The sequence below is a fragment of the Sylvia atricapilla genome, chromosome 1, assembly GCF_009819655.1.
Source record: "Sylvia atricapilla isolate bSylAtr1 chromosome 1, bSylAtr1.pri, whole genome shotgun sequence".
NCBI classification, from domain to species: Eukaryota; Metazoa; Chordata; class Aves; order Passeriformes; family Sylviidae; genus Sylvia; species Sylvia atricapilla.
The window spans coordinates 101,882,062-101,900,308 of record NC_089140.1 but is presented as its reverse complement, the minus strand read 5'-3'; the positions used below and the strand labels follow the sequence as shown (position 1 = coordinate 101,900,308).

Genomic DNA, 18,247 nt, shown 5'->3' with positions numbered 1-18,247 from the left:
CTGTCTTATCTCCTCCTTTACAGCCGTTTAGGTATTTCTGCTGTGATTGATCTGAGGAATAGGGCTCCTTGCATGACAATGGAGATGTTGTATAATATTAGTCTCTCTTGTGTTCATGTCAGGTCTGATGCCAAAAGATTTCTTGAATTTTATTTTTCCCCATGGGCTGAAAATTTCATATGGCAGTAATAGTATTTCCTGAGAATGAAGACAGGCCCTGCCTTGGAGAATCTAACCAGATTTATCTCTTGACCTGCAAAGCTAGTAAATAAAGCCAGGTGTGAAAGTAGAATCATTCCATTCAAGTTTGAACAAGCTGCTAGCACAAAGTATTTTATTTACTTAGCACCTTTCCTACATTTGCAAGGCAGCAACTGTTCTGCAGAGTTAGAAACCTGCCAAAGATTGTGAAGCTTTTGCTTACATGGAACCTCCTAGCTTCAAGTAAAGATGCAAACAAAAAGTTCGAAGGATTTAAGACTCCCTTCACTCCAAAATGCTATAAGGATTTAACATTCCCTTCACTCACCCAAAGAAACAGGCAATACACCTCTAACACTGGTACTTAAAGGGCTTAAATGGGAACAACTGCAAGAATTTTGGTGATTATGTGTTGTGTGAATATTATTTGCAGCATTGCCTAAATCACCTTTTTCCCCCTATATAAATCACATATTAATTTATGATTTTAAAAATACTTGTTGCGATTGTTGTTGCCATTGGTACTGCAATATAAATGTAGAGACTTTGTTTAGTCTGCTTGATTTTCTTCACTCTAAGTTCTATATTTTCATATCGGAACGTTACATTCCAACAAGGGATTTTTTTTTTAAGCTTCTTCACCTTTTTTTAGAAGCTATAATGAGAATACAGTGGGCAATGTATTTTGCATAAAGCCAAGAAAATCTCTGATCTCCCAAATAAAATGTCCCTGAAATAGAGGCAGCTACCTTAAAGAGTCTTCTCCATCATTAATAGGTATACTCATTTGTCCTGCAGCTAATAAAAAAATCCCTGGTCTTACCTCTCGTCCACAGTTGAACCATGTGTGCTTCTCCTTTGATAAAATATGCAAAGTGGTCACAGGGACAATGGTCAGCAGGACAGAACTGCTATTCAGCTGGTTCTCTGGCATTGAATCTGTTCTGGAAATGACTGCACACCGAGTATATTTTGTTCACTGTTTATTAAGTGCTGCTAGAGCTCCCATTGTTGCCAGCTCCCACTGGCAAAGCCCATGTAGCTGTGATGGTGAGACACCTGATAAATCAGGGGTTGTTTATCCCCTTTGTTTAATCCATCTATAATAAATATACAGGGTCTTGCACAGTAGGACGAGAGTTAGTGGCAATTTCTTGTAGCCTTTTTCTATTTGCCTGCTAACTATAAATTATTAATTCCTGTCCTTTAAAGAGTAATTTCCCTCTTCCATTTCAAGGTGCATTACATATGTATAATTACATATAATTTCTGGAACTGTAAAATTTAAAGTTACAGGATGAATTACAAGAATCTAGTGCAATATGAGGTCATTGAGAAATAGATACGTATCTTCAGTGCTAATCCATATAAATATGATATGACCATGTCAGAGACAACTTATGACAGAGATGAAGTTATGTTGCATATTATATAGAAAAAACTGTCCAAAGGCTGTGTTCTTTTCAAGAAGCAATGTTAGGCAATAAGCTTGCACAACGCATGATGAGCAAAGGTATATGAAGTTTTATATGCAAAGCATGAACAAAACAACTGTTATGTTTTTAAAGTCTTAGTAGCAGTATGATAGAAGAATTTTCAGAGTCTGCAGAAGTTTTGCTGAAACTGTGGGGACCCTATAAAATGTGGGGATTCTTATGGTTTGAGCAGTCAGGTTCTTCATGGACTTAGAACTGAGATAAGGGGTGGGGTTTGGGTTTCTTAATTGTGCCCTCTGTTGGAATGGGTAGTTGAGTAGAAGGCGGCAGTAAAGTAATTCTAGCATGCAGATAAATTGGGCTGTGGGAATGAGTAACTGAAATAATGGTCAATATGTAAATTAAGGATTATTTTTTTGTTTGACTTTGTAAGCAGTAAAACAAAGCAAGCCTGCAAGTCAAAATACAGAAGTAGATCTATAAAAAATACCAGTTTTGTTTATTTCTAATAAAGCATGAACTTATAGCAGTGAGCAGATAACTCCAAATTATGCTCAAGAGTGTCACCATAACAGTCTGCAAAGGTAGCTCAGCAGTTTACACAACTGATGAGGGCACTCTTAGCAGACCTTAAGAGCTTTGCAGGCTTTGTACATTTCCTAGGGGGAAAAAAAAAAAATTCAAGGACAATAAGATTTTGAAGATGTTTTAAACAGTTGAAGCAGGCTAGATGGAGTAAGAAAGTTTCTTATTCTCATTCTACAACTGGATTTTTGAGGCCCATAATATTTGATTGACTTGCCTAGAATCACACACAACAATTGTATAAAGACTAGTAAAGAAATCAGGTAGCCTTTGTCTCTATTCAGTTCTTTAGTCCATCACCCTTCTGTGAAATTAATTTTAGAAAATTCTTTAATGCTTCAGTTATGTAAAGCCTCAAGACTGTGTTAGAGAGACAAAATAGAGCTGACAGTTCAAAAATGAAGTAATCAAACTTGTTTTCCCTTTCTTTGTACTTTGGAATTACTTTGGAATTTGGTGTAATTATAGATTAATAAGTTTCAATAAATGCCTAGATTGTACATGTTAAGGATTACTGTATGAAGAATTCTGTAGTCCATGTTTGCATCCAATAGGTTCTTCTTGGAAAGTTATTTTGTAACTTTGAATGAGGCTTTGATTAATTAAAATTTGATTTACAGCATGTGAAATAATGTCCTGACTCATGAAGTTACCAAAACCCATCACTTCATGTAGTTAAGATGAGATACATACTTAAGTCTTTGAAATTGTCACTTTTCTAAGTATTCTGAGCATCTTTTATTAGTGTGCTAATATGTTTTCTTTCTGCTTTCATGTCTCTTTTTCAACTCTGAAAAAAATTGGTATCAGACAGTAACAGACCATTCCAATTTAAGCAATCCAAACTCAATAAATATCTGAGAGACCTGCTCTAATTTCTAACAAAAATTGAAGTATTGTGTTCAGATCTGTATCTCTGCATAATCATTTAATTTTGGAGCTGCTTTGGAATTGTTAGAATAAAAAGCAGTGTAAAAATAATATAATATTTTTTTTCTTTCTCCATACACTTTTTTTAATCCCAAATCCCCCATCATTTGATGCGGATTTTGAAGCATTTGAATTCTAGGTTAAAAATAACTCGCATGTGTTCCTTTCTCAATGCAGCAGCAAACTTCAGTCTATATAAAAAATAAGTTTTGTATTTAATTTTCAAGGCATTGAAATTCTATAGTAGAACTGTGTAATATGAATTAGACTTAAATTACATTTTTTTTTGTTCAGAATAATCAGTCTAAATGCTACCAATAACTGATATGCTTTTTGCACCTTTCACTGTAGTGTAGAATTTGCTTTCTTGATTACAGATAGGAAAACTTTATTCTCTGAAATGTAGAGGTGTGAAAAAGGAATAATTCAACTTCAAACAGGCCAAAAATCTGACTAATACAGAAGAGGAATAATAGAGTTGTGGCACAGTGCTAGCTCAATTCACTGAGCTTGAACTCTTCTCAGAGTAGGCAGTCCAGCTATTACCTGTTAAAGAAAGCAATATTAATCGTAAGAACTGGAGGAAGCTTTTGGGTTATAATGGTAATTGGGGTAATTTTGTAAAATTCATTAGCAGGATGATCTCATCTGTACAAATGTAAAAAGTATCACTGGTAAAATTCTTTCAGGTTTCCATTGACCCAGGTGCTCATAATGTGTTAATTTACATCAGAGAAACAGCAGTGTGTGGAAATTGGCCAGCGGATAGGATTTAGTTATTTTTCATTAGCACTTGGACTTTGATGAAGGGGAACAGAAAAGAGTTGTTTGACCTTTTGGTGCTTAAATTATTAAAGAGCAAATAGATTTAAGGTCTAGATGCTTGCAAATCTAATTTGTCTTGTGGAGTAAGGATTAAAAGACATTTTGAGTTTGAAATTGCTCCAGTCAACTTATTCTTTCTTTGAAGTATCTGAAAATGAGTAGACGGCAGGCATCTAAAGGTATACAAGGAGTAGTGCATGTAGTGTAACTAAACAGGGATTAACCACAGGAAAAAGAGCATTTTAGTGACAGATTTGTTTCTAAAATGTCTACCATCCTTAGCTTTAATCACTGAGTGAAAAATAAGGACCCTATAAAATTTCAGCCAGTACTGAATTATCATATTATCTCATCTGGTCTGAAGTCCCTCTTAGATTAAGGCCTGCTGCAAGAAAGAAGTAACTTAGCTTACTACCCACCGTGCTTTAGTGAAATGGAGAGATTCTTACATTTGCTGCAGTATTAGGCAAGTGTATCCAGCTTCACTACCTTGCAAGAATAAGTGTTTACATCGCCTTCTGCATTTTTGTCTATACTCCATTTAAGTTTGCAAATTGTATTTATTGTAGATTCACTCCAAATTAATAGTTAGAGGAGGCATCATGCTGTTAGCTTGGAATCCTGGTTCTAAGCAATCCCATTTTGTTCTAGAAAATTAATTGTGAAAATCATGTCAAAAACTAATTTGCAAGAAAAAAACAAGATTCTAATGTAGATATTCCATGGCTAGTTTTTTTACAAATCAGTTCCCACAGGATCAAAGAAAGATTGCTGTGGATTAACCTTCATTTACTACACAGCATGGAATTAATCAACTAATGAAAAAAATTCTGTTTGTTATGAAGACTTTGTTGCAGAGAGCTGCAAAATGTACAGACAGAGGCCTTCGAATGAACCCTCAAGACATTTCTGTATCCCTGGCTGTAGTAAATTTATACGTGGTTAGATTTCTGTGTGAAGTTCAGCATTAAATTAAAACATTGATATTTGCGTGTCCATGTCTAAATGTCTATGTGTGAGCTGAGTATTTAGTTATTGTAATCAGTGGAGTCTGAGAAGCAGTTAGGTTGACCCAAAAGTAGGCACCTTCTTTCTGCTCAGTTCTCTGAGAACTGTAGACATGTAGACATCTTTCCTGAAGGCAGATAGGTTAAACTAAACTCCACCATGTTGAAAGTCTAAGTCAGGCGGAAGAAGAGTTATTGATTGCATTCTCAGTGTTAACTTTCTGGGCATTTTTTGTGAGCATAGTAGTCCAGCATCTCCTACTGGAGATGCTAGGTCTCAAAAATACAGTCATTAGGGTCTGGCACATGATCAGTAAGTCTGGTAAAATCCCAGCAAGATGCTCAAGAAAATTGGCTTTTTTCCCCCTTGGTGATACTTGACTAAGTGGTGATGTCATAAAATCATAGAATGGTTTGGGTCGGAAGGAACCTTTAAAGATCATCTGGTCCAACCCCCTGATGTGGTCAAGGTAAATCTTCCCCTAGACTAGGTGGATTAAAGCACCATCCCTCCTGTCATTGGGCAGTTAATCAGTTATTTCTAAACCAGATTCACCTTTGGAAGGGAAGTAGCCATAGCTGTGCAGGGATGTGACAAAGCCAGTAAATAAAACCTGTTGTATCCAGACTGAGGTGGTCCAGCAGAAGCTCAGCCCACGTGTCCCTGTAGTTGAGGCAGAATCTTCTGTAAACATAACTCTCTACCTACGGATGATAAGTAACATGTCAGAAGATTCTGTGGATATTTCATCTTTAAGAAACTTTGGTGCAGAGATTGCTGGTTTTTATGAACTGTCAACTTGAAAGATCATAAATTGTTAGTGGATGTAGATGATATGCAAAAATGTGGACACGTTGCCACTTTGACATCAATTATCTAGACTGACTTGTTTACTGGGATTCAAAATTCCAGGAGACAAATACTGATTAAGAACCACTGGTCCCCAGTGAAGCAATAAACTTGTAAGCCAGTCCTCTTTAGAGGCATGGACTGCCCACATCACGAATTTAAAAGCACTGACTCAGTCTTTTACAGCAACTGCAAGGGTATAATGATTACACTGTTTGCATATACAGCAGAAATTGCAATTTCTTTGTTCCTGTTTGAATGTCCATAGCACCTTTACAGTGCAGAGGGATGGACTGTTCTCTGTAGGTCCCAGTGCAGCAGAGACTGCAAGTGCAAACTGACTTTCTTTGCAGAATGCAGAAACAGAAAAAGATCTATAAGATGTGTAAAAGTTCTTTGCTGAGTCATAATAACTTCCATCAAAAAGAGTTTTGTATTTCCTCCGCAACAGTCAATATGCCACTGAAATTTTAGTTTGTGCTTTTATAAATAGTTACCATGTCAATAGTTGCAGATACTGGTCCTTGTGTCTCTGTAATTTATGTCTTCATTTTTATCTTAGTACTAATTTAATTTCATTTAGGTAAGATAAACAGGTTAGAGAAGGGACTCTGTAGCTTTATGCTTGCTTTGATGAACAAAATAATACTTAATTCCACATTTTAGCACTGATTAAGTGCACTTCTTTTGTACAAGAGTTTGAACATGAAAATGTACTGTGCATTCACTTGTGTGAAAACCTGTGGTGTGTATGGTTAATTTTGTTTTTCCAAAACAAAATGAATTTGAAAGCATGAACCTATTCAACAAATCTATACACCTGAATATTAAAATTTTATTTTCTTTCTGTATTTTTTTGCTTTTAGCAGTTCTTTTTTCCAGTGAATACTGGTATGCTATTATGGTTTTAGTTTGACTGGCCAAGTTTTAAAATAACCACTGTTTCTTTTGTTCTTTCCTTTTTGCACATTCAGTGTCTATCAAATCGTTGTTGAGGAAGAGCGCCCACGGAGGACCAAAAAGACAACTGAAATCCTGAAGTGCTACCCGGTGCCCATTCATTTCCAGAATGCCTCACTCTTGAATTCCCAGTACTACTTCGCTGCAGAGATTCCAGCCAACAGTTTACTGGCTGCTCAGCCTTTTACTATTGGTGATAACAAAACCTACAGCGGTTTCTGGAATACTCCTCTTCTTCCTCATAAGAGCTACAGCATCTATTTCCAAGCTGCTAGCAGAGCCAATGGGGTAGGTCTTGCAACAGGCGTGATTTTATACAGTGCTTGTGTGTAAATAAATGATTGGCATCTACTAGCAGGATGCCCAATTTAGTTGCTAATGAGAAAATGAAGTAACCATGAAATTTAACATACTGAGCTTAAAAAATAGCAGTTTTCCTAACACAGTATTGCTTAATGATTAAAGGTTACAGGACAGAGGAGGGCAAAACCACACGTTTTGTCAATAGTGAGCAGGCAAAGTAGTATGTTGCAATTCTGTCTTACTTGCTAAAAGCTGTCCAGTGACTGTGTTTGACTGGCTTTTTTTCTTCCTTTTTTTTTTTTTTTTTTTTTTCCTTGCCTTTTCTTGCTTCTTGAATAAAAAAAGTGTTGTGATTTCTTTTGTCACGTTTAAGCCAAACATGGTTGTGAATTTTAGCACATCTGTCTTGGCATGTCCAATCCTGTTACCTTAATTTGTAACGTCTTGATCTCCCTTTCTCATTTGGTTCCCCTGATTGAATTAGAAATCACTTTTTCTTTTTTTTTTTTTTTTTTTCTTTTTTTTTTTTCTCCTTTCTGCAAACAAAGTAAAAAGAAGAAAAAGGAGTAGATGGAACTGAAATGAAACATGTGTAAAAAGATCCTCACAGATCATGTTTCAGCAGACTAATTCTTCCTGGAATTGTTTTCCATTTCCTGGATAGACCTACCCAGAGCCCTTCAATTCTTGATAAGCTTTGGCTGTCTGTGCTGACAGCCTGGAAATGTTTTCTGCCAGAAACCATAATGGTCCCTCATTCACAGTGCACCGACAGTACAGAGATGTGAAACACCATTGATTATTTTTTCTTTCTAAAATTGTCTAACATGATGCCTCGAACTATACCTTCTGTAAGAAAAAGAAAAAATCTCCCAAGGTCATTATGTTGCCGGAGTTAAAAAGCTGAACACTTGCCTGTGCTCCTGTAAATATCTTTCACATTTTCTACTTTTAGAGGAATCTTAAGAGAAATGTTTATGTATCACACTCAAGCAGTATTTGTCCATATTATATATTATATATATTTTTATATATTTATATATATGTTATATATATTATATAGGTAACTCCACTTTGGAGTTAGCTAATAAGTGGTTAAATATGGTATGAGGCACATTCTGCTCAGATATTTTATTAGTACTTTCAAGAATAGAATCATGGATTACTTTCTCTGTTTAGAAACACAAGATGTGACCTTTTTCCTCTTTATTTGACACAGGAAACTAAAATCGACTGCGTCAGGGTAGCCACAAAAGGTATGTTTGCATTATCTCACGTATTCTGTACTTCAGCTTGTTGGCCTTCCCCTCACATGGTGTTTGAAAACTTATAGAGGTGTTCATATAGCTAAAACAGATCACTAAGCATATTATAGAATTTTCATAGAATCATTTGCATTCTTAGCTGAGATTTAGGAAATTTGTTTGTTTGTTTGTTTTTAATCATAAATGTATTAATTATTTTTGGTTATCTGCTTGAATACAGGGCTTTTAAAATATATTCTGTGGGTTTTTATATGATCTCAAACATTTTTTATTTACATACATATATATGTATATATATAGTAGAGTTGTAAAATTGCCAGTTGCAGAGTACATGCTAGCTGCTTATACATCCGTAGTGAAAAATTGCCCCTTACTTGTAAGCAATTACCTTAACTTAATTGCTGTATAAAAGAGAAGAGGAGAAATCATATTCTTCATTTTAATGAGACAGATCAGCTATATTTACTCAACTGTCAGCACATGATACTACCATTTGTGAGACAAATATGTATAATTGAGACAGTACTGGCTATAGGTTTTGTCTCCAAACAGGGAAACATAAGCACACTGCTGATCTGTTTGTCTTTGGAGGCTAGATCTGTCTTTGTAGTCTCACCTTGTTAGTACCTTTAGCTGGTGGCAACCTAAAAGCGTGAAAAAGAAGTCGTGGAATAGTACAGTTTACTTGGAGATTGTAGTAGAGAAATGGGGGAGAAGGTGCTGCTGTTAGTAGGAACAGGAAATACCACCTGACAGTTTGTGCACTTGGCAAGAGCATGAAACAAAAACTGCTTCATCCCTATACCACTGCACCTTGCAGGGGATCATGCTTGTCTCAGTGACTATCCCTAGTGGAACTGATTCCACCATGATTTCCTTTACATGTAGACTTTACAATTCCGTCATCACCTCTGAACCTGAATGGGGAGGATTGTCATTACTTAAAAGTAACAGAAATGTTAGCGTAAAGTTGCCCCTGTTGAAAGTTTGGATACTCCCTAATATGACAAATACATTTTTCTGTCTCTTTAAAGTAACCACTGACTTCTTTGCTTTTCCAAACCAAAGGAAGTAGTTTTAATTTACTAACTGACTGCTTATTAAACCATAAAAACCTTTCAAATAGCTGAACTCAACCCAAATATAATACAGATGAGAGATTAATACCAGATGCAAGTGAAATCCCGTATTGTTTTCAAGTAGCTTCAGAGATACCAGGAGTGAACTACGTCACATCAGAAATCAGATGATTAGAGGAATGGATTTTAAATTTTTTTAAGATTTGTATTCCTAATCACTAATGGATGTTCAACTATTTAAATTACTTGACTGACTGAAAATTTTTACTCTCTCATTTGAGAAGTGAGGGTGACTTTGTGGGTTGGAATAGCTCCCATAGCAACAAGCTACTTTGAGCTAACCCATTTGGCAATGGAGATGTGAGAAATGCAGCTTTTATTTTAAAAAAAATCTTTATACATTCCTGTTTTGAAAGCATGTTTCAGGTTTTTTCATAATAAAATAACGTTAAAAGTTTATTGTGAGGATTTCTATTTTTTGAAACCAGAGGTATCCTTGATGGTATTTGTAGTCCCTGGTGCAAAATTTTCTTGGGGGACTACAGTAAAGCACTGATTTCTGTGATTTTAAACTGAATGCTTGTATTATATTTTTAATCTGTATTAATTTAAAATAAAATGGAGACTATGATGTATTTTATTATGGTATTAAAAGTAGTTGTCTGCACAGATGTTTTCCCTTTGGATCCAACAGAGATACTTAAGGGAAAAGCAGAATTCTGTATCCTCTCTGGACCGCCTACATTTGGGTTAGAAAAAAACAGAAAAAATACTCTCTGTCTGTAGATCAGAAATTACTGTACCTACATACAAGACATAAAATTGTCCTCTCCCATTCTCCTCTTCTTCTGTTTATCCCCCACAAACAGCTCAGTTCATTCATGTTGTTTGTACCCCAGTAAGCAATGGCTGCTCTGACCACTCTGTCAGATTTCTCAGACTTGCATCATTTTCCACTGAGCTTTGAGACTACAAAAGGGAACTTTAACTACTACTAGACAGTAAGCTACTTAAGCTCTATATGCTTGCTTTGTCCATCTATTTGTGTGCTGTAGTGCTCGTGACAAATAAGATTGGGAATGCCCTCCAGTACTACATCTAGTTTGTACAAACTAGCAACATTCCTGAAATACTCGTAATCTGGACTTCTCTTAGCTTCAGAAGTTCAGTTTGGTGGTTTTTAAAGCTAGAGGAAGTGCTTTAGGCCATTCCTGTATAAAACTGGTGCAGTTTTCTTTTGAAGTAAGGTCTGATCCTGAAAATACCTTCAGTGTTGCGGAGGCCATTGGAATCAGTAGACACACTGTAGATTTTACTATGTATGTGAGAAACCAAATGGTTTCAGCTTTCATAGAATCACTGAATATTCTGAATTGCAAGGGATCATTGAATCCAGCTCTTAAGTGAATGGTCCGTATGGGGATTGAACCCCCAACCCTGGTGTTCTTAGCACCATGCTCTGAGCAGCTAGGCCCTGAGTCCATTATGTATCTAATTTTGTGCACAGAGAATGATCTCATTGACTACTTCACAACTATTCCATCCTAAAGTAGACATGTAAATATTTTACTGGATAAAGACCTGTGCCATTCCTAAGATCAAGAACCCGTCCTAGGATCAAGGTTACTCAAGGCAACTTCCAAGCTTCTCCACAGAGCCAGCTAAGATTGGCCAAGCCACTTTATTGTGGTTAGCCTGCTTGGAGTCTGCCCTGAGGACCAGTATGGGGATTCAGAACATGTCATGAACAGAGCTATGTCACTTGCTAATTATATTCCCTTTAATTATCTCAGCTCCAGATAATAAAGTTGTTGGTGCCTTAAGACCTTCTTCAGATCATTGAGGGACGGTTTTATCACTGCCATGCAGTGTTCATTCCATGCCCTACCATATGCTTCTTACATTTTTGTTAAAAATGTGTAACTGTAATATAAACATAATGTCTATGTCCCAGATCGAGCAGAACTGTTTCTGTACCTCGAGTGCACTTTTCCCTCCCGTTGATGTTAGCAGGAATAATGCATGTGCTGAAGTGTCAAACGTGCTCAACTGGCAGACACTAAACCTTGTTGCTGTATCAGAGAACCAAGTGCGCCAGATAGCTTATTATCATACTGACAGGTTTCCTGTTGGAAGAGTACAGCCTACCTCCAGAAAAGTGCAGCCTGCTTCTACTGGGTCAAATGCATGTCTGGGGTCAGTAGCTAGACAGTACTTTCTCATTACATCAAGTATATTTTAAGCAACCTCAATTTGTACCCTTTTAAAAACCGATCTTGTTTTATGACCATTACATTTTTACAAATGAAACCTCCGTTAAATGTATTCTTTTAGAGATCATATAAAAATCCTGATTGCAGTGATTACAAGTATAATTTAGGATGAGAATGTTTGACTTTGTAGAGCTGAAATTTCTCCTTTTGCTTCTGATGAAGTCAAAGGAAACCTTTGTCAGTAGAAGGATCATACAGCACGTTATTATGATGTAGGGTCTCCTGATCTCAGTTTTCTGTAGAGAAAGGCTTCTGGGACCTCTGCGACAATTTGGTGTATCTACAAATGGGGAGACTGCAGGGTTTCCACTGCCATTATTTTTGACAAGATAATTAAACAAACAAACAAACAAACAAAAATCAGGAATAGCTTTTTTGTACCAGTGGTAATAAAGGTTGTCATATATTGCTTGAAATACGGCTTTCATATTCCTACTCTTTCTTCAAGCTAAATGACTCTAAAATCTCAACAGACTAAGTTGAAAACATTCCAAAACTCCTCCAAGTTTATTACTATCAACTTTGTGGTGGTTTGTGATTTGTATTAAGACTATATTTCCTGATATGACTTACAACATTGTCTGGATAGAAACATCTTGATTATCTCCTAGGAATGCAGTTCTCAAGAGGGAGGCATCATTGTTCTAATTTTGCAATATTGGAAGGCTTTCATTAATTATGAGAGAGAAAAGGATATTATAATATTTTAAATCCAATAGCAACAGTACTCTAGAAGCTACTATCAACACTGCATTTCAATGTTGCAGAGGGATATTTCAAAATATTATGCAGCAGCAGTTTTGAGTTTAATTGTCTGCAGATGGTAGATGATCTATTTTCCTCTCTTGCTGCCACATTTCTAATAGCACCCAGGCTGTTCTATGTAAATGAGTGATCTTTCATATAATTTTGTCCTTAATTTTCCAATATTTTTTCTTTGCATCATTCTCCAGCTGCATCATGTTGGATCTGACCTTTTAATTTTTTTTATATTCCTTAATATATATGTATCACAGCGTACTTAACCATTTAGAGGCATTCATAGAACTGCTGGAAAACAAAGAAATAACAGATTTTATTAATGTGAGCCATGGTAATGCTGGTCTGTAGCAGACAGTGGTTGCTGTAACTCTGTCTGAAAAGTCTGGATACTTCAGGGCATAAACAAGTCAGGGTTTTCAGCTTTTTCTTGTGAACTTGAAACAGTTACACACACACCTAATTAAAAGTGTGCCACCTTTCAGTGGTCATTCTCTGTATGCTGTGCATTAAGTATATCTGTAGTGTGTGCATTTTAGAACAGTGACTCGAGTGGGTACAAGAAAAAATAATCTTAACTAGCTCAAAAATGCTTTGCATAAAAATTATCTTTTAAAATTATAGAAAAAATGTAGTATTATGAAATAGGAAAATAAAAATGAAGCTAGCTCAAATTACTTGGAGAAGTTCGTATTAGAGTAATCTGAATAATCAGCTTGGTTTCACTTAGAAAGCTTAGTGCTGTGCCTAGGAGAGCCGAAGAGTCTCCAGTTTCCTCAAATGCAGTAAATAATGTCCTTTGAGTCCTTTTCCTGAATGAAAGTCATACGCGACAGCTTATTAATTTGCAGAATAACCGCACTAACAACTGAAGATTAAAAGGAACTTGTGGGTGTTCTTTTGGATTTTATTTATGAAGTTCAGACAATAATCAACTGACCAAGATTCTTCTTGCTGGCGTGGCTTCAGTCTGGCTTTTTTTTCCCTCATGCATGCTGACCTGGAACTGTTCCTTTGCCTTAGCTGCGATAATCGTGACTCAGCTTACAACACCATACATTCGCATCGCCCCTGCTGCAGGCGACGACCAGCTAACAGGTCAGATGTTCAACTACAGACAAGTCATCATGCCCATTCTGTCTCTTCTTCTTTGGCTCCTTTTCCCTGACAGCATCTTCCTTCTCTGCTCATAAACAGTTTCCTGTGTTAGAAGTTTCTTTCTGTTCATGATCCTTGGCTCCATTAAATTCAGTGGTGTGCTTGGCACCAAAACTTACACATAAGTCCCTGTACGTACGACTCCGCTGCATGTGCTCATTGTGTGTGTGATCTGTGTTCCTTCAAGCCTGATGTGGTAAAGAGATTTCATCTTGCTCCATCCATAAATTAAATGAAAGTTTGAATATAGATGTATATCTGTGTACCTGTTTATTTTTTTTTTCTCTATTATAAGATCAAGACACTAGAATTTCTAAATAATTTAGTCTCAAGAGTTGCATGTGCAAGTTAGGACAGAGATCTAGTATTACTGGATTCAGGTTTCTTTCTGTGTAATGGTAGGAAGATCATGTTTTCTGGCAAAATTTCAATATGAAAGAAATTTTTAAAAATAAATAAAAAAGATTCCTTTTAATTATGTCATACATGAGTTCTAGGATTAAAATAAAAGAGCATGTGACGTATGAGAATGAGCAAGACGTAAGGATTTAAAATCTAATTGTCAAAGAAAACTCTACTCAAGTGGAGCCATTATTAGGCTGTATGTGGCTTGAGGGATGGCTCAGAATATGCCAGAAAACCTTTATGAACCTGGGGAAATGATTGATTTTGTCAGAAAAAAACCACATGCCTTAAAACCTTCCAGGGACTTGCAAACATTTTTATTTTCAAAAATAACCAAAGAGCATTATATAAACTCAAGAACCTGAAGTGATGAAATGTCTAATGGGGGAAGGAAACCTATTCCATTAGCTTTTAGTGTATGATAAATGCCTTTTTGAAGAATACTGGCATAGTTCCTTGGGAAACAACATTATTACCGTGTTGATACCAGGGTGTCTAAGAGACAAGTTCAGATGATTGGTATCTGGGTACTGCTACAGTCAATAGGAGGCAGTTAAATGATTCAGCTTAAGATAAGAGGATTAGTGACGTGTCTGCTATAGCTTTTAATTCTGGGGTATGCGTTATAATAACAAAGCTGAGTGATCCACAGTGGCCAAGTTACCTTGTCAATCAAGACAAAATTGCTGCATGTAGACTTTTATTTTGTATTTCAATAACGTATGAACTAACCAGAATAACATACTTATATGATGACATTAAGTAGCTTGTTCTTGTTACTGCTGCTTGGCAGAAACTGTGTCTGCATACCTCATTTTTATACCTCAGTTATTTTTTACTTGACAATTCAAATAAAACATTGAAGAGACAGGATCTCTTCCATATCCTTGAACTTCAACAAGTTTTGATTTCTTCATCACAGGATTCAAATAAGCTTCTATACTCATTCCATGTGAGATTGAAATGTTTCTCTTCTCATGTTTTGGTTTTTTTAATTGTTTCAATGCAAAACTGAGTAGCTATAGGTAACACTCGAGGCATGCATGTTCCACAAGGAGATGGCTACAGTACTTAACAGAGAGAGAAAAGAGATATGGATAGCATAGGATAGCTGGCAAAGTATTTATTTCATTACTTTGTCACTGGTGGCATTGGCAGTCTGTGGTTGTCTGTCAGATCTGTGAATTTTGTTTCTTTTTTCTTGAAAAGAAAATAAAAATGTGCTACCAGAATCTAATTTTGTAGTGAAAAAGAAAGTATCAGATTATACCTGCCAACAGCATTTATAGCTATCTGTGAAATGTCTTAGGAAGCCTTTGAAATGCCCTCATCATCTTCCCAACCCCGTCACATGTTTGAAAGACTCTGTGCTCAAAAGGAAAGAAATATCTTCCTCCTCGTTTGCCACAACTGCAGTAATGAGCAAAGAAACCTCACCCAGCCCACATGGCATGTCCCATGACAGCAACAGGAATTCCTGTTTTTCTAGGGAGACATCCTGTCTAGGGGTCCTTAGGGCAGGCGTTTCAACTTCATGGCAGTACAGCAGTATTGGGATCTGCAGTATCCACAAGAAGCACAAAGGTTTTCTTAGTGGAGGTTTGAAGAAACTGGACCACACATGAGGAAGCTAGGATTGATGCGCATTGTCCCCACATTTTTCTCCTATAAATTTCAAGACAGTGGAAAGGATTTACATAGAAAAGAGGTTGTTTATGTGAAAATATAGGGCTGTTTCTAACTGTACTTACCACAAGCCCTACAGCTGTAACTGTTAAATGTCACTTAGCATTTTCTGTTCAGTACTTTTTCCTCACTTCTTTGCTCATAACCAAAGTAATTACATTTGAGATCAAGAAATTACTTTCATCTTTTAGCATTTGAGGAGATACATAAGCGGCAGTGGGAAGGTCAAGGATGGCATTTTTTGTTTCTTTACATTGGAAGTTGATGCTTCTTGCATAATGAAAATTTAAAATTTTGGCTGCATTCCTGAATGTCGTTACCAAATTTGAAAGGTCTTCCTCTTCACAAATACCATGATAATACAGCTCAGCTTTCAAGCCAATTCTACTTGCAGTCATTTCCTCCATCCTCGTCATCAACTCATTTTGCCTCTTACTGGTGCAGTTTATAAACAATGCATTATTAATTTCTCTTTGTCCTTTCTTCTCTTTCCTTTTTCCTATAAAAATAACAAGTCTTCCATTTATAGGATTTCCAGCTAGTTGCCCTAAATATCTTGACGGCCACTCCAGGTTGCCTTCGCAGCCTGTAGCAAAGAGAATTTTTCCTTGCAGTTACACTTAATACCTTCAGTGTAGTTGTCCTTGGGCATAAAATAACCTAGCATAAATGCAGCTGTGTGATGTGGACTCTTAGAATCCAAAACAGGGAAGTTAGTGTTTTAGTCAACATTATGATCAGTGATCCAATAACTAAATAGCTAAGAAATTCAAATTTAGGGTATAGTGTTTAGCATTCAGTGTTACCTTACAAAAAGTAGCTAACTTGAAATCTACTCAATTGACCCTGTCCTTCAATGGACAGGGAGAATATCTATCTTATGCTTGTCTGGGAGGAAAAAAGATTGTGTATACATGAAGCATAGAAGTACTTATGATACTGTCTCTATGTTTTTGTAACAAATACAGTTTAACATACTGTTGAAATCATGTAGATTCTTATCAAAAACCTTACCACGTACAAATGTGACTGTATGATCTTGACTTCAAAGTTGAATAACAAGTCCATCTTTTTGAGAAAGACTGAAATAATTTGCAGTTTGTTTCAGTATTTCGTAAGAGACGGTTCATCTAATAGGTTTAAATTGGCCATGTTTGGTATTCACTTGGCCCTCATATATTTTGTTCTCTTTCCATTCTGATAAAATAGCATGCTTAGAATCATGATTAGGGTGTTCATTCTGTCAGGCATTTTCTTAATTGTTGAAATATGTCTGAGCTACTTGTATTTAAATTAAAGTATTTCCATTTGTGATTTACTGGAGCAGCCACTACTTTGCTGGATATTTTTAAGACTGATTTCCATAGAACACCCTTATTACGACCCATTGTTAATTACACATCCAGCTGCAAGATAGAGCTCTGTATTGTACATTCTTCATACATTAAATTCTTGGTACAAATCAAATGCAGCAAGATCTGTCAGAAGTTTTGTAAGGTAACTGATACTTAACAATTGGGAAGTTTTTTGTTTTTTTGTTTTTTTTTTTAAAGATGGGATAAAAGCTTAAAACTCAAGTTATTTTTATCCTGCACACCTTAAGGTCTAGATGATCACCATATTTTATAAACAACTTAAAAGCAGTCATAAAATAATCCCAATTGGTTTCTTCTCCCTTAAGAAGTTAGCACCATAATAAAATACACCCATTTCTTCAGATGTGCATCAGTATTCTGTGTTCTGGGTCACATTCTGTTCCCAGCTATTCCATTATAAAAGTGAAAAAAATAAATTGAAATCTCTGATTAAATCACAACTTCATGGAATTCTTTTATGTCAAGAGATTTACTCCAGTTTTGTACTGCATTACTGTAAACATGGTTTGTTTATTAACACAAAAACCAACCAAATTTGAGAAGGGGTGTTTTACTATTTACCTTGATTGTTTTGCTTTACAGTGCATCTGAGGCATAACAACATGTGCTGGACAGACATTCACATTATTTTTTTCTCCATCCTGAACCATGTAACATTGTTTTAGATGTATTCTGACGTGCTAAAACTGGAAGTGGGCAGTGTAGAACCCACTGTTTCCTAGTTGGGACAATTTCCTAGTTGAGTCTGTAATAACAAACCCATGAGCAGACATGTCTGTCTGCAGGTTCAACACACTGTTTTAGAAGTTTATTCTTGTCTTGATACTTCTGGACAGCATTTACATTAGTTGGAGTTGTGGATAGTTATCCAGGGGAGAAAAAGCAACTGTGTGCTGTAATGTCAAAGCCATACTGCAGTGCTGTTGCAAGGTCAAGTGACTAGGAATGAGAATGGATCTGACTTTTAAAAGGGAGATTCCAGGCCTGTTTTTATGTGATGGCCCCAACGATTGTTGTACCAATTGTTCAAGGATTCTAGTCCTCTTGCTCAGCTGGGAAGAATGCAAAACAAGGAAATCTTCCTTCATTCTGCAGTGCTGGCTGGATGCATTTCAATGGGCTGGGGTGTCACTTGTGATTTATTGCCCA

The 18,247-nt window shown here is 36.3% G+C and overlaps 1 protein-coding gene across 7 annotated transcripts in view; it reads left to right on the top strand.

The window, feature by feature from the left end:
• The window catches only part of PTPRM (protein tyrosine phosphatase receptor type M), a 440,879-nt gene that overhangs the window by 258,948 nt on the left and 163,684 nt on the right, over positions 1 to 18,247 (top strand). For 6 of the 7 annotated variants that reach the window (XM_066329240.1, XM_066329214.1, XM_066329205.1 and 3 more), the window contains exons 12-13: positions 6,809 to 7,082; positions 8,317 to 8,353. In XM_066329240.1, the coding sequence (XP_066185337.1) occupies positions 6,809 to 7,082; positions 8,317 to 8,353 (311 nt within the window). Of the gene's footprint in view, positions 1 to 6,808; positions 7,083 to 8,316; positions 8,354 to 13,496; positions 13,572 to 18,247 lie in introns of all 7 variants that reach the window. The other variant, XM_066329257.1, reaches the window with a different exon arrangement.